At 40.1% G+C, this 14,766-nt stretch overlaps 1 protein-coding gene across 2 annotated transcripts in view; it reads left to right on the forward strand.

Moving 5' to 3' along the window:
• Positions 1-14,766, forward strand: part of FAM172A (family with sequence similarity 172 member A) — a 272,106-nt gene that overhangs the window by 193,338 nt on the left and 64,002 nt on the right. For both annotated transcript variants that reach the window (XM_042787776.1, XM_042787777.1), the window contains 2 exons: positions 2,425-2,541; positions 5,846-5,930. In XM_042787776.1, the coding sequence (XP_042643710.1) occupies positions 2,425-2,541; positions 5,846-5,930 (202 nt within the window). The remainder of the gene's footprint in view (positions 1-2,424; positions 2,542-5,845; positions 5,931-14,766) is intronic.

Below are 14,766 nucleotides of genomic sequence, written 5' to 3' on the forward strand. Positions count from 1 at the left end.
AGAGGAGAGGAGAGGAGAGGAGAGGAGAGGAGAGGAGAGGAGAGGAGAGGAGAGGAGAGGAGAGGAGAGGAGAGGAGAGGAGAGGAGAGGAGAGGAGAGGAGAGGAGAGGAGAGGAGAGGAGAGGAGAGGAGAGGAGAGGAGAGGAGAGGAGAGGAGAGGAGAGGAGAGGAGAGGAGAGGAGAGGAGAGGAGAGGAGAGGAGAGGAGAGGAGAGGAGAGGAGGAATAGAATAGAATAGAATTAGAATAGAATAGAATAGAATAGAATAGAATAGAATAGAATAGAATAGAATAGAATAGAATAGAATAGAATAGAATAGAATAGAATAGAATAGAATAGAATAGAATAGAATAGAATAGAATAGAATAGAATAGAATAGAATAGAATAGAATAGAATATTACAGATGAGTCACTCACAATGAGTCCAAGTTCTGCTGAACCACACTGGTCGAAGGTCTGAGTGGCTCAGCTCTTTGAGAGACAAAGCATTTATCGGTGCTCGAGATGTCCATACAGGTTTGTAGCATCAATAAAAGCCTCTTGTTTTGAGGCATCCCCTTCCTCTGGAGCTCAGGAGTTTCTTCCACAGCTTAGCGGAATCTAAGTGGTTCTTGCACTGGCCTGAAGATTGTCTTGAGAAATTCACTATTCTTACATACGCTGTCATAATAGAGGGAGTTTTGCCATCTTTATATTTACAGTGAAATTTAGTGCTCAGTATCAGATGTTTGGCTGAAAATGCCAGTTTTGTGTTACAGCTGAATGAACCTCAGCCTCTTACAGTAGGTGGTATTTTGTCCTAAATGTGTGATTTTGTCCCCCACACACGTACCTGTTATGTCCCATCCTCCAAAAATTCTAGATATCGGATGTGCTTCACAGGACAGTAAATGATGGAAAATATGGTATGTATGGAAAGGCCTCACATAAAGAAAGATTACTGTCAAGAGTCTCTTCATACACACTTACCCAAGATGTCCTAAGCTCATCTGAATTCCTGAGTCATGTAATTCTGACATGACCAAAGACAGAGTACTGGGGAAGGTGGACACCTGATTTTATCTGGAAGGGGGAGCTCTGTGTTGACACTCCCCAGTCAATAGCGGTGAACATTTTTCCCTTAGAATATTAATTTGATTACACTGATTTTAAAATATACTAATATAAGCCAGGAAAAAAAAAAAAAAGCAAGACACGATAATTCAGACTGTCATACTGTGGTTATGTGGAATTGGAGGTAAGAGTGTTTGGTCTAATGGGTTTACTTGTGTGACATTTTGAAGAAACTAGGAGATTGTTTGCATAAGGTATGGATAAATGATACTTTTGTATCGAAATCTGGATTGAGGAGTTTATTTTGAAGTTTCTGATGCAAAATACAATTCACATCCCCATTGTAAAAGTCTTTTAGAGCAGTGTCTTCAGAGGTGCAGCCTGTATGCTGATAAGCAGTTACTAGAGCACGAACAAAGAATGCCTGGTTTTAGAAATGTTGTATGTGTTGCCGTTTATACAATGGGATGCTGAAAAAGAAACATTAACTTTAGTGTGGTGTACACGGTGATAAAGACACTAGTTGTGAAATGCTGGTTTTATAAGTATAATTCATTATACGTTCTTTGATCCAGTGTTACAAATTAGGGTCACTCGTGTCAGGAGATTAAAACCTTTTTGTCTCTCTTTGATATCAAACTATTCTTTCCCAGTCTCTTTTATCTTGCAGAGCAGCGCTGAATTCCACAGCATCTTTGTCAGTTCACTTGTGTTATTTGCAGCAATCATTTAATTGGTTTTAAAACTAATATTATTTAGTCATATTGTCATTTACAACAACAGAGCCTCTTTAATATCCTAAAAATGTTGAGAGGCTCTGGTGTTAACTGGGTAAGCATATGTATAAGAGAGACCACAAAGAATTTTGGGACCATGGTGGGAGTGCAAGGTAGCTAAATTGGATAGAAAAAGAAAAAACCCATACAAGTCAAAGTAAGATTGTACATCAGAAAAACTACAGCAATCTACTGAAAATTAGTAGATGATAGTCATGAGTAGCTTACAGTGAACCACGGGTACCAGCTTCCCTGAAGCACAGAAATAGGAACTTGGAGAAGCTTGTAAAAGGTGTCCTCAGGGAATCTTCCATTTTTTCACTATGATACCTTTAATCCTAGAATTGTCAAGCCACATGGAAAATAATAGGACTGAATAGTTCAGTCAGTTAAAAGTTAGTATTATTTCTTTTATCAAAAATATTAGGTCTTTCTGTGTTTCTGGAGCTGTTAGGATTTGTATAAACTTTAAAACAAGTGAAGTCAAGTATTGAACCTGTATTGCTCTTTCTTTTTTAATTTAAGATCATTATCTGTGACTAAGCAGACTCTATTCAATAGAAAGAAAGAACTTAAAGCCAATATTTTTTAACAGATGATTCAACGAGAGGCAGAAGTAAAGAATAAGGTAACTGCTGTGGCGTTGACAGACTCTGTTCACAATGTGTGGCATCAAGAAGTTGGGAAAACTATTCGAGAGTGGATGCGAGAGGTGAGGCCGGGTTTTTTTTAAAGAGTTGGGATATATACGTCTGCATATGGCTCTATAAACATGACTTTATCTGCTGACCTCTTCTATTTCTTTAGGGTATGAAAGACAGCACATTACAGGGCCATGGAAATTGTGTGCCTACACCAACCCCTAAAATAACCGAGATTAAAGACTTTTCTGAACTTCAAAGTTAGCAGTCAAAATAATAAGAATTGAGTCCAGTGTTCCTTCCTGCTGCCCAGCGATATAGAGGCATACACCAAGGCAGCCCACGCACTGCCTGTTATCTGGAGCAAAGCCCTGGGTGCACCCAGCGCTCCTGGCTTGATCTGGTGATGGTGGAAAAACCCCTTTAAGCTCTTCGTGACTCAGTTTGATGATTCGCACAACTGGCAAAAAAAAACAGTAGTTTCATGAGATGTAATTACTTCCAAGGTGCTCCGAGGTTTCCTGATGGAATGTCAGGGTATTTGCCACTGTACACCTACCAACAGCTAGTTGGACCGGGATGATCCGGTGTTATTTGATGGCCAGCAAGCACCAAGTTCCACCCTTGGGCGAAGGATGGTGCCATGCATTCATTATTCATTTAATAGTGAAGTATGGGGTTGCTGAGATTTTTAAAACCATATTTTTTAAGTGAGACCAACTAAACTTCTATTCAAAAGTCTCTCTTCCTCACCAGATCAGACTCGTGTCTGTGTTTCTACATTCCCGTTGCGGGACCCTAAAACAATAGGTGCACGTGACAAATTTAAACTAGTCGCATGCTGGACTTTTTGTTAAGACCTGAATTCTTCCCATGGATTTAGTGAAACTCTGTTTATAGACTGCCTATTCCTGACTTAACCTTACTGTTTTATAGGCCGTGACTGATGGGAATAGAGAATCACCTGGGATGCAGCCTGACAGCTCTGACTTAAATGTTAAAAATATAAAGAATGGTAACCCCTACAGGCTCTGTCAGAAAAATCCCCATTTTCTTTATGGGAAATCAAAACCTTAAAATATATGTTATGTAGTAAAACTGAAATTTTAAATCCTCTAATTTGAATCTGACAACTCCATTTTTCTTTAAGCATTTAGTCTGAATAAGACAAGTGCATTACCTTTAATTTCATTTGCAGAAAGTAGATCTTAAAGAATAAGTTAAATGATTAATGGCCTAAAAAGTGGATGGAGTGTCATAACTTACATTAGCATTGAAAATCTCCTATAAGAAAGAAGAATTTTACATATGTGAAGTGTGGCTGAGTGGTATTAAGACTAGCATATCACCTGGATATCTCTTACTTTAATCAGGTTTAAGGCTACTGGTAAAATGAATAATAATTAAAATATACACCTAATCGCTGCCTGTCTGTAGGGCTAATTGCTGTCATTGAAAGAATGAATTGTTAAAAAAGTAATTCTTCATTGGAGCTATCTCTCCTGTATCATTGGTGGCCTATTTTTAGTACCTATAGAAGTCATGATTTTTGAATTTATTAGGAGCTGTGATGAATGATAAAACAAATCATCCATTTACATATCTTGACACTGCTTTCGAGAATACTTATTTCTTACAGGCAAGTGTCACATTGTATATAAAAGCTGGTTAATTGTGTGCTAATCTTCTGTATTATCTCCAGCTCTCTGATGTAGTGTTCTATCAGTAGTTAATATTAATTTTACTTATTTCAAATGAATGTAATACTTCATAAAAATTCTACTTCTTTTATAATTTCTACCATCTTACATTTGCAATTTCACATTCAGCTGTTAATTAAAATTATACATGCAAATTGTAAAATGTATAGTGCTTTACTACTTTAAACCTTAAAGCCTCTGTGAAATACTTCCATTTTAACCATTTTTTACTAAAAAAAGTAACATTACTGGGTAGTGTGTTTGTTTTCTTTTTTTTTTTTTTTTTTTTCCATCGAGTTCAATAGTTTCATTGATCTACTGTTTCTTACAAAAATCTGCCATGCTTTGTGAACTTCACTTTCTAATCTCATACAGCAACCCTTCCTTTATGTTGTTCCTGCTCTCCCTGGTCCCAGAACAGTAGGGTTGCCTTGACAAATCTATTCAAAAGCCATTCCTCGCCCTTTATTGGTGGGGACTGAAGCCTTTGAAATTCTCTCCTCACTGCAACACAGCTGACATCTTCTTCCAGACAGAATGAATTAAGGAAATACAATAAGACACTTGATCTACCAGTCAAGGATCTTTCCACAGTGAGGACGGACTCCATGGTGCACAACTAGGGCAGCAAGCATCTACAAATGCACAATACATGCTTGTTTACCAGAATAGCAATCGTCCATTTTTACAATCATGATTGATGGGATGATTTTTTAGAAATCTGTCTGAAAATTCATTGGGTCTTTCCAAAAAGTTGTGTGGGTTTTTTTTGTTTCCCCCTTAATGAAGTTAATCAGGTTTTCAGAAAGGGAAAACTCAGATTTTTAATAAGGGAAGCCATATAGATCTTGTAGTTCAGCTGGCAATCCTATTAAAAATGTAGTTGCTTTATAATTAAATCTTCAATTCAGTAGATTTGGTATAGTTTCAGCATATTTTATTAAAAGTGTATTATTAAATACTTTAATTCATAGACTCCTATGAATAGATAGCATTTGGAGCAAAACATTTTAAAAATTCATGGTAAATTCATCCTACTCAGAGGTTCAGGAATGAAAGGTAAATGTGAATGCTTCCTGAGCATCATTCCCCAAAGACCGGTATTTGCATTTTTAAATGTTCACAAGCAATTCATCTCAGCTTTATTTCCAATGATTTGAATATTAATCTGCTATCATGATGGCTTTCATTCATTTATAATCTGTTGTTTTGTGATTTCACAACCATTCTTTCCACAGTGTACTCCATCAAAACACCCTGAAAAATTCTGGTTTCTTAATGTTGGCAAACGAGCAGGCTCAGTGTTTATATCAACATCAATTTAACAACTACAGAAGGGAAAAGCTTAAAATGTGCGGTGGGTAATTCAGGCACCAGTTGGTCCAAACACCTACTGAAGTCCACTGGCACTCAAAGTAGCACTTAAAGATGTGCTGTTTAAGCACATTACAAATCTCCTGAATTATGGTCTTACTCCTTTTACTTACTTAGTATGAAAGTATGATATTTCATCACCAGCCAGTGTGAATAAGCCAGTGTGGTATACATTCCAGTCCCTGTTGGGACTGCTGTGTAAATCAGCGTGGGTATTTTGATGAGATCGTTGTCCTTGTTTGCAAAGTCTGTATTTATTTTTGCTCTGAGTTTTTGGCTTACCCCAAAATTGCTCTTACAGAAGTGCTGTAACTGGGTGTCCAGCTCTGAGCCCCTGGACACTTCGGTGGAGTCCATGCTGCCGGATTGCCCCCGTGTCTCTGCAGGTACGTCGGCCACTATACGTGTTTGTGCCCAGGAGCAGCTTGTTTATTTACAAATGCATTTGGTTCTGAATGCATTTTAGCTCTTCTACGGCAAGATACGGTTGAAAGCGTATGGCTGCTGCTGGTTTATGCAGCCCGCTGTTTATTATTTTTTTTTGCTTCGTGTGGGATTTGAGTTCTCATGTCTACTTGTAGCTTATATTTTTCTAGTCTTCTTTTTCCTTTGGCTTTAAGGTAATTGGTGATGTTACAGGTGGGAGCTTAAGAAAAATAATAGCGATGATGAAAACTGGGAAATTTATTGCCGATCCTTGAATAAATACCTAACTCTATGTAAGCAACAAGGTTTTAAAGAAGTACATTAATGAAAGGTACATCTAAGTGAAATAAGACACTTTCCTGAATCCTGATCAGCATAAGTCTAATTTACATAGCAAATTATTTACAGCATCCAAAAATGTTGATGTGAGATTTCTATTGTTTTGGAAATACTCCGCTACGCTTTTTCATTCATGAATCATAAATCATAAGGAGCACATGAAACAATACACAGAGACTTTTGTTAATGTGTAATAATTCCAGAAAGTAGACGTAGTTGTCAATGTAACAGGAAAATCTCCAATCTCTGTAGGAAAGTAATCTAAAATACATAAAGCTGTTACTGAACTTTCATGTTTGATTATCAGATTTCCTAAAAGCCATAGGTAGCGTATTTCTGTAGAATATAAAATCAGGTTCAAGGAAGACACAGCCTATACAATATTAATTTAAAAGCTGGAACAGTGTTTGACCTTGCTCTGTGAGACGCAGTTATTCGTTTGACAAGTTGGAGATTCATATCTGTCTGGATTTGTGAGGTTGTTAATGAGACCTAACCTTGCAGATGAAATTTAGTTTACTGCAGGATATTTTTAAGGCTTGGAAAATTCAGCAGTACTTTGTTTGAGAGCTCACAACAGCCAGAGACCTGTAATCACATTTCTGCTGTGGGTTGGGATCTAACCATGCAGATCATCAGCTCTGTACAGACGCAGTGCAATAGCACTGACGTTGCTCTTTAGCGCTTAGGGAAATGATACATTACTAAAATTTTCATAGATTCAACATTCGTTTACCAACTTTTTGCTCCTTTAGGGGAGAGTACTGCAGTTTAAAAGAAAAATACTGTTCAGGAGCGGAATTCTTTAAAAAAGCATTAACTCCCAATCTCTGATATCTGTGTTGCTGTTGTGGAAGAGTGGATGTTACAGAGGTCATTTTACTCAGGTAAACAGGGGCTTGGATAGCAACCAGTCGGCATCTACAGTATACTTGCCAGCACTGAAAATCCTCCAGCTGAACTTCTCTGTATTCATCCTATGTAAATAATGTAAAAGGTATTCTATAAAAGAAACCTTAAATGTTATTTAGAAAACAGACCAATGCTTTAATAGGGGTGTGAATAAGTCTTAATTTTACATTTCTATTCAAAATGGGTCATAGTGGGCATAACGTTTATACTCCACTTAATGAACTCCCAGCTACTCTGAAGTCTTTGGCAGAAGAATTAATTTAAATGGGTTAGAATTTCAGCCAGTAAAAGTTGGCTATTTCTATTTCATGCATGTATACAATGCCACTAAATTAAGATCACTGATGTTTTAAAAGTTCTCATCAGAGATTTTGGACGATGATTTAAATGGAAGCTAACTATTTCCAGGTTGGTTCTATGTAATATGAGGACAGTTTGTAATAGTACAGCTTTATGCGACTACTGCTGAACTATCAATTTGCTCATATGTTTTTGTTTATATTACTTGTATTCATATCTTATATGGACAACCGTAAGACATATACAGAGGAACAATTGAATAATTCCTACAGTGTGTTTATAAGAACAATGGCATAAGCCTGCATTAAGGTAATCTGTAATAAATTTATGAAATGCAACTAGATGCGGGAACATTACTATTTAATGTGAGAGTTTTTATTATTTCACTCGTTTCCTGAGAATTGCAGTACTGAAGTAGCCCACACTCAAATACTGGCAGCATTGCCCTTGGTATTTCAATAAATGACAGTGAGAGCAATCAGAGCAATGCAAGGAGACGTTTTAAAATAAACCTTTTGCAGAATGAACATTCACTTTTCTGCTTGGAACCGCATCTTTCATCTGTGTTTGCACTGAGAAGTAAGTTCAGGAATAACTGCCTCTTGGTCACATCTCATGAGCCAGCTTTCCCAAAAAGAGTTTGCTTTTCATGCAATTCACCATACTGGGATTTACAAGCAAGCCCAGTTTGTGAGCAGTGCCTACTTCAGATTATGTCACAGTCTCTTGCTTGCATTTCGCTTGAAAATCACTAGAGAGAAATAAATGGCCATCAAACTGAAAAGACAACTTGTATTTCCAGATAGAGTTCTAAAGCTTTTGATTAGAGCATCATTAAGTAATTAAAATGTTTGCCGTAATTCATTCATGTCTTATCCATTTACAAAAAGGAAAGAATGCACTTTAAATGTTGTGGGCATGAGAACAACGACCATACAGAAAAAGTAAGGAATAATGAATCCATCCTCTGTCCTTGTGGCAAGAGGTGTGGTACTGTGATAGTCCTATCCTCGGGGTCTTTCATCCACATCTCAAGGATTTGGGTGCATGCTACTGTCATAGTTAAATGTCTTCCTGCAACAGGTTGTCATCACACCAAAGGGAATGGGAATCGTCCTCTGAAATGTCCCATTTAACACAGTTGTCCTGTGTGGTATGTATAATCCTAAAAAGCCTCTCATGCAGTGTTGAGAGACGTATCTCCCAGGTCAGACATCTTCCATCAGACCTGGAGCTCCTGTTGAGCTTATCTGTCCAACACTACTCACCTTGTAACCCTTCCCATATTTTTCCAACAAGAATAAGGCATTCTGCCCCATCAGATAAAGGTCCTCCACTCTCCCTCTGTCATTTGCCTTTACCTGGCAGGGTTGTGCAGCATCAATCCCCTCTGCTCCTTCTCCAGCTCACAGCTCTCTCTGGTTTCCAGCTCTGGAGCATCGCACAGGTAAGGTCCTCAGCTGTGGCTCTGTCTCCTCACTGGCCTGGAGGAGCCCTCTGTCAGTCTCCTGCCTTTAGTCTAAGCTAAAAAAAGCTATCTCCTACCCTCTTCACTTTCAGACCTTGTTAAGGACCTCTGCTAGACCTGAGGTCATCTTCTGCCTCAGTCTTACTCCACTTTCTTAATGGAGTTAAACCAGAAGACTTCTCTTCTGTCTCGCAGGAGAGAGATCCATTTCCTATCTGAGACTTTACCAAATGTGGAGTGGAGGAAGGTGAAGACTTTAAAAGCAGTCTGTACATTAAAGATCATCACATAAAATGGAGTAGGGGTGGGAGTCCTACCGGTTAGGAGATTGGAGGTCAGTTTATAATTTGACACAGACAATGGGATGGACGTTTCAATGTCAGGTTGTATCATGTTACTGCTAACCACAGTTGTATTTCACTTAAAGTCTTCGAGTCTTGGAGCAGGGACTTCACAACCCCTTGGGAAGCCATCCTACTGGAGCAGCTGCTGGATGGGAATAGCTGAAAGTGAGGGCGGGAGAGAACTGATCCATGGATCTGTGTCCCTCTCTTTCTGCTCAGGAATTAAATTACTTTGATTTCAGGATAGTGGACCGAACATTACCCCAGGAAAGGCACTGTGGTAAATTTACCCAAGTAAACATGGCTTTTGTTTTCCTGAATGTGAATATTTTGGGGTGCCTCATGGGGAGCACCATAGCGTTTGGGTAAGATACATTCCTTGGCTCATGTGTTTCTGCCAGCAAAATCTTTTTATTTTGGAGAGAGTTTTAACTTTGCAGTGTTTTGCCAAAGTAGATATGCACCAACACTCATTTACATAATCAAATAAAAAGAAGTTACTGTAACATTAGTAAAATGAATTGCCTAATCAAATCCTTTTAAAGCCTTTCTAGGTGACCCCCCCAGATCACCAGTTCTTTTAACAGTTGCAGCCAATGTAGTTAAAACATTGTAAAATAAGGAAATTATAACATCAAAAGACAAACAAGATGACACAGTGGAATGAAACGTTGACAGTAATCAAGAAAAGCTCTATTGATGGAAGAGCCGAGACTTGAATATATGTCTTTGTAATAAAGAAAAAAGTGCAAGAATTAATTCATGTAGCTGAATGAAGTGATCACAGGCTGGCGGAAGGAAAACAAACTCTTAATTTTGAGGGGCAGATACGACCCATGCTGGCGGTGCTCTGAACAGTATTCTGAGTCCTCAGATAATATTTGCTGGTACTAAACATCAAGCTTGACTCTTTTTGGTATGTAAAACATTTCATTTCATTTAGGCAAGCCAAGTACAACCTTTTTTTTTTTTTTTCTTCTTTTTTTTCATTTAAATTCAGAAAAGATCATTGATTTTATTTCTAACAGGCTGCTGCTGGTGATTGGAGTTTTTTTACAGCTAAATAAATAGAAAGGGAGAATGGCTTCACAGAATGGTTGAGGTGTGAAGGGACCTCTGGAAGTCTTCTGGTCCAACTCCTGCTCAGGCAGGGCTACCTGGACCCAGTTGTCCAGGACTATGTTCAGCCTTCCATAAGCTCCACTGCATGCCAGTAAAGCAACCGTGGTCATGGTAATGAATACTCACATAAAGTTGTGGGGGTTTTATGGGTGTACTTGCCCTAACTTCCAAAAGACCCCACAGAGTCATGCCATATCCGTGTGGGGTGTTGGACAGTTGTGGAGGGCTTAAGTCCATACATGAGTGAGTATGGAGTGGAGATAGTGGTAGCTGTCCAGACCCAGGTAAGACAGCTTTGCCTGCACCAGCACAAAAAGATCCTTCACAATGCACAGAGTTTCAGAAAGTGGTTGTTTTCCTGCTTTGCCTTTTCAAATCCTTAAAACCGGGAGAGGGGAAGAGGAGCTGGTGGTTGTTTCTGGCAGAGCTCGTCCCGACAAGGAGTGGGGTTGCTATCCATTGAGATTCTCGGTAAAAACAGAGCCAAAAACATTCCTGCATGTGTTAAACACACACTATGTACTTTAAGGCTTGGGGTTTGGGTTTTTGTTTTTTTGTTTTTTAGAGAGATTTTTCTGTATGCACATAAGAGGCTTGGAGTTCAAAACAAATGAAAGATGAGATTCTGCAGAGCTCACTGAAAAACAGGGAAAAGCTTGTTACCTGCTGTTTTTGAGTCCTTGGCATAGCTTGATTTAATATCAAGACAAGAATATGGTACTAAACAGTCCCCTCGAGACTGCTGCTTTGTGCTAAGTAATAGAATAGCATCAATAATCCTTCCATGGGGCTACAGTAAATTTAAGTAAAGTTATTCTGGACTGTTAGATCTGCTTAAAAGCACTGATCCAAGAAAGCGAGCGCATCACTTGCACAGCGAGCCTTTCCCTGGAAGAGCAGGCGTGCAGCCCAGCCCTGCCAACACGCTTGCACCGACTCACCAGATAAAGCCCCTGTTGCAAAGCTTGTTTTGACACCAGGGAAACCACGAATTACCCGTTAGATTACAGAGGTGGTAGTTTTTGTTGGCTTTGCCAACAGGTGACTTCCACCCGCTGTTTTCAGAGTTCAGCTGTGTATTTCTGTAGAAAAGCCTCGTCGCGGTGCATCTGCACCCCATGCTGAGCAGATCCTGGGGTTCAAACAGGAGGATCTCCAGTGAGGTTAAATGGGCTCCACAACACTGCAGGCTCTGTGCACAGAGGTAATTGCATGAGTGAGGCTTGTGGCAGCCACGGGGAAGGACTAACTTATTTCTTCCTGCTTTTTTTTCCCTCAGCTTTATTTGCACCACACTACACTCCCACTTTCACACATTTATGTATCTCGCTCATAACAAACAGGGCAGAAACAACCATTAACTGCATTAGGCACCGAGACAATACCTGGCTCATCCTTTTAGTGGCATTTAGCCCAGTTCACCACTGCTTCCCATTTTTCAATCTTTAATCATTTTAGTGAGGACCATTCCGAGCTGTTTTCTGACATGAGTATTTTGTGACTAGGGGTAGATCCAATAACTCCAGCAATATAAGAAATAAGTAAAAAAAATAAAAAACACACACACCTTTTACAACAAGGCAGGTTAGGCAATTTATCTATCTTGCTAAAGATGTTATTTCTGCATTCACTAGTCATTCATGGAGATTAAGATTACAGTAATCAGTGTTTACTGTAAACCTCTTTGCATTTTATGTCTTCATGTGCATGCAGTTCTGTCAATAAAAGCTTTGCACTTAGGAGAAAAGATTAAAAGCTGCAGCGTTTTGTCAAGCTGACAGGCTCCTGTGTTCAGCTGCATATTAATTTGTCTTAAAGTATTTGCAGCATTAATAGCACAAATGGAGGAGCACAGGAATCTGCAGCGTGAAGGTTGCTTCGTAGCCCTGTGTCAGCATCCTCACATGTGCAGTTGTTGCTGCACTTCCATTTCTGCTGCTGTACCTCGGGGACTGCAAAACGTTGCAGAAACTTTGAAGCGTCGGCCTGTCTTAGCCACAGCTCTGGCAGTTTCTGTGCTAAGTCCAACTTTAACTAATGTCTTCTTAGCACAGAAGTAAGTAGCTTTTTCCCTGCTCCCAGTTCTTCAAAGGCGCTCTGCTCTTAGTCCCCTGATCAGCCTCAGGTGCTGCAGGCAGCTTTTTGTTTCATATGTAATACCTGGCTGGATGTGAGCTCCTGTGCTGTGTTTTGAGTAGCTTAGATTTATGGTGCTTTGGAAAGGACAAAATCTATAAAGACCTGTTGAATGATGATATTACTGATTCTGTTCCGGAATGCCAGAGCCTCAAAAGTGAATGGGAAAATGTGAATTTGAAAGCACTGACTTGAATTACCAGATGTCGCTGTGGTCAGAGACCTTGATTTTATAAGAATTTGGTAAGATTTTATAATGCATTTTTGTATGTTTTTATATGACCATTTAGGGTAAAACCGCTCATAGTTGTGTACTGTTCTACAAAATAGTTACATGTATTTGAGGCATTACTGATACTAGAGAAACTTTTCCATCAAAAATAATTCTTATACTGAAACATATCTAGTTATCATTGCATTCTTTTAGAGTACAGTGAACTAGAGTGATGTATGGTTGCCTCAGAATCCCTGAGGCTGTCTTTGATTGTGGTAATAATGAATAATGTAAATTATTACAGCCAGATATTTCCCACAAAATGTTTGACAGTGGTTAGACTTCTGTGACCGTTGCTTCTGATACTACTTAATGCTATCTCATTCGTCCTCTGTATATCCATATCTGTCTACACATTGGCTGAAGTCTTACTCTCACGTGTGATTGAAAACTCTTGAGTTCTGGGACTTTTTGTTCAGTGGTCGTGCTTCTTCTCAGCCCCTGCAGATGCCAGATGTCAAGATACGGTGCTGCTTAACCAGTCTTCTGCATGGTTGTGTTGTTAAAATAGTTATGCTTTGGCTCCTTACGTGCCACTTGCAGGCACAATGACGGTACAGGTAGTGAATACATTCATTTTTTGAATAGGCAGATGCAACTTTACTACAGATTTCCAAGTGACAGTTTAGACTGACACTCTAAAGAGACTATGTTACGTATAATTAAGTTATTGCTAAAAAACCAATCTAGTATTAGTTCCATCCGCAGTAGTTTTGATTGTCGAAGGGGGAAAACTAGAACGAGAAGAACAACAGAGCTGGGGAGGGGGCTGGAGCCCCGGGGCTGGCGGGAGCGGCCGAGGGGACGGACGGCGGGCTTCGGCCTGGAGAGGAGGAGGCTGAGGGGAGCCTTCCTCGCTCGCTGCAGCTCCCGGGAAGGAGGCCGGAGCGAGGGGGGGGTCGGCCTCTTCTCCCGAGGGACCCGCGGGAGGACGAGGGGAAACGGCCGCCAGCTGCACCGGGGGAGGTTTAGGTTGGGGCTGGGGAAAAATTTCTGCGCTGCGAGGGCTGCCGAGCCCTGGGACGGGCTGCCCGGGGTGTGTGGGGGGGTCACCCTCCCCGGAGGCATCTAAAGGGCGGGTGGGTGCGGTGCTGGGGGGGGGGGGGGGGTTGGCAGCGCTGGGGAAGCGGTTGGGCTCCCTCATCTGAGAGGCCTTTCCCAACCTAAATGATCCGGTGTATTCTGTGAGTTTGTGATTCTGTGGGGGTGGGACTCAAACTGACTTTTTCCTTCAGTGCATGTCAGAACATGCCCTAGCAGAAATAGTTACTCTTCTACCTCCTCTTGCTTTTTATGATGGCAGCAAAAGCTTTCTTTACGTGGTGGTTCAACACCACCTTTTTACACCTGATGCCTTCCCAGCCTCTCAGCGCACACAGTCAACGTTACATCAGACAGTACACCTTTCTCCCGACCTCCTAACTGGTGGGTTAAAGCATGCTCAAAGTATATCTTCCATGGGGTGGAAGAGAAGGTCACAGCCTCTCATTTCATCTCCTCTGAAATACCTATAGACTCCAGCCCAGCAATAGTGAAACTCTTTACATGGGCCTCAATAAGTTTTTGTTAAGTACTTTGTGGGATTGACCTTGAGTGTTAGTCTTTGTATTCCAAGTTGCATTCCACATTACCGTTATTCATTTTAAAAAGCATTTGCTGTTTTTCATCCTCAGTACCTCTGTGAAGCCAGAACATCTGTTGAGATGGGATCTGGTACATCAGTGTAATAGCAGTGTAAATACAGTGTCAAAGCTGTATTTCTTTAATTCTCGTGACCTCTAAGGATGTATTCCCTGAAAGATGTAATCCAAAATTCAGTAGCAAAATTTGTATTTGTGTTGACATAACATCCAAAAATCATTTACATTTCAGCTTGCATTTTCTGTTAGAATCCAAATTTG

The sequence above is a fragment of the Tyto alba genome, unplaced genomic scaffold (genome assembly GCF_018691265.1).
Source record: "Tyto alba isolate M040663 unplaced genomic scaffold, T.alba_DEE_v4.0 Super-Scaffold_13, whole genome shotgun sequence".
Taxonomy (NCBI): Eukaryota; Metazoa; Chordata; class Aves; order Strigiformes; family Tytonidae; genus Tyto; species Tyto alba.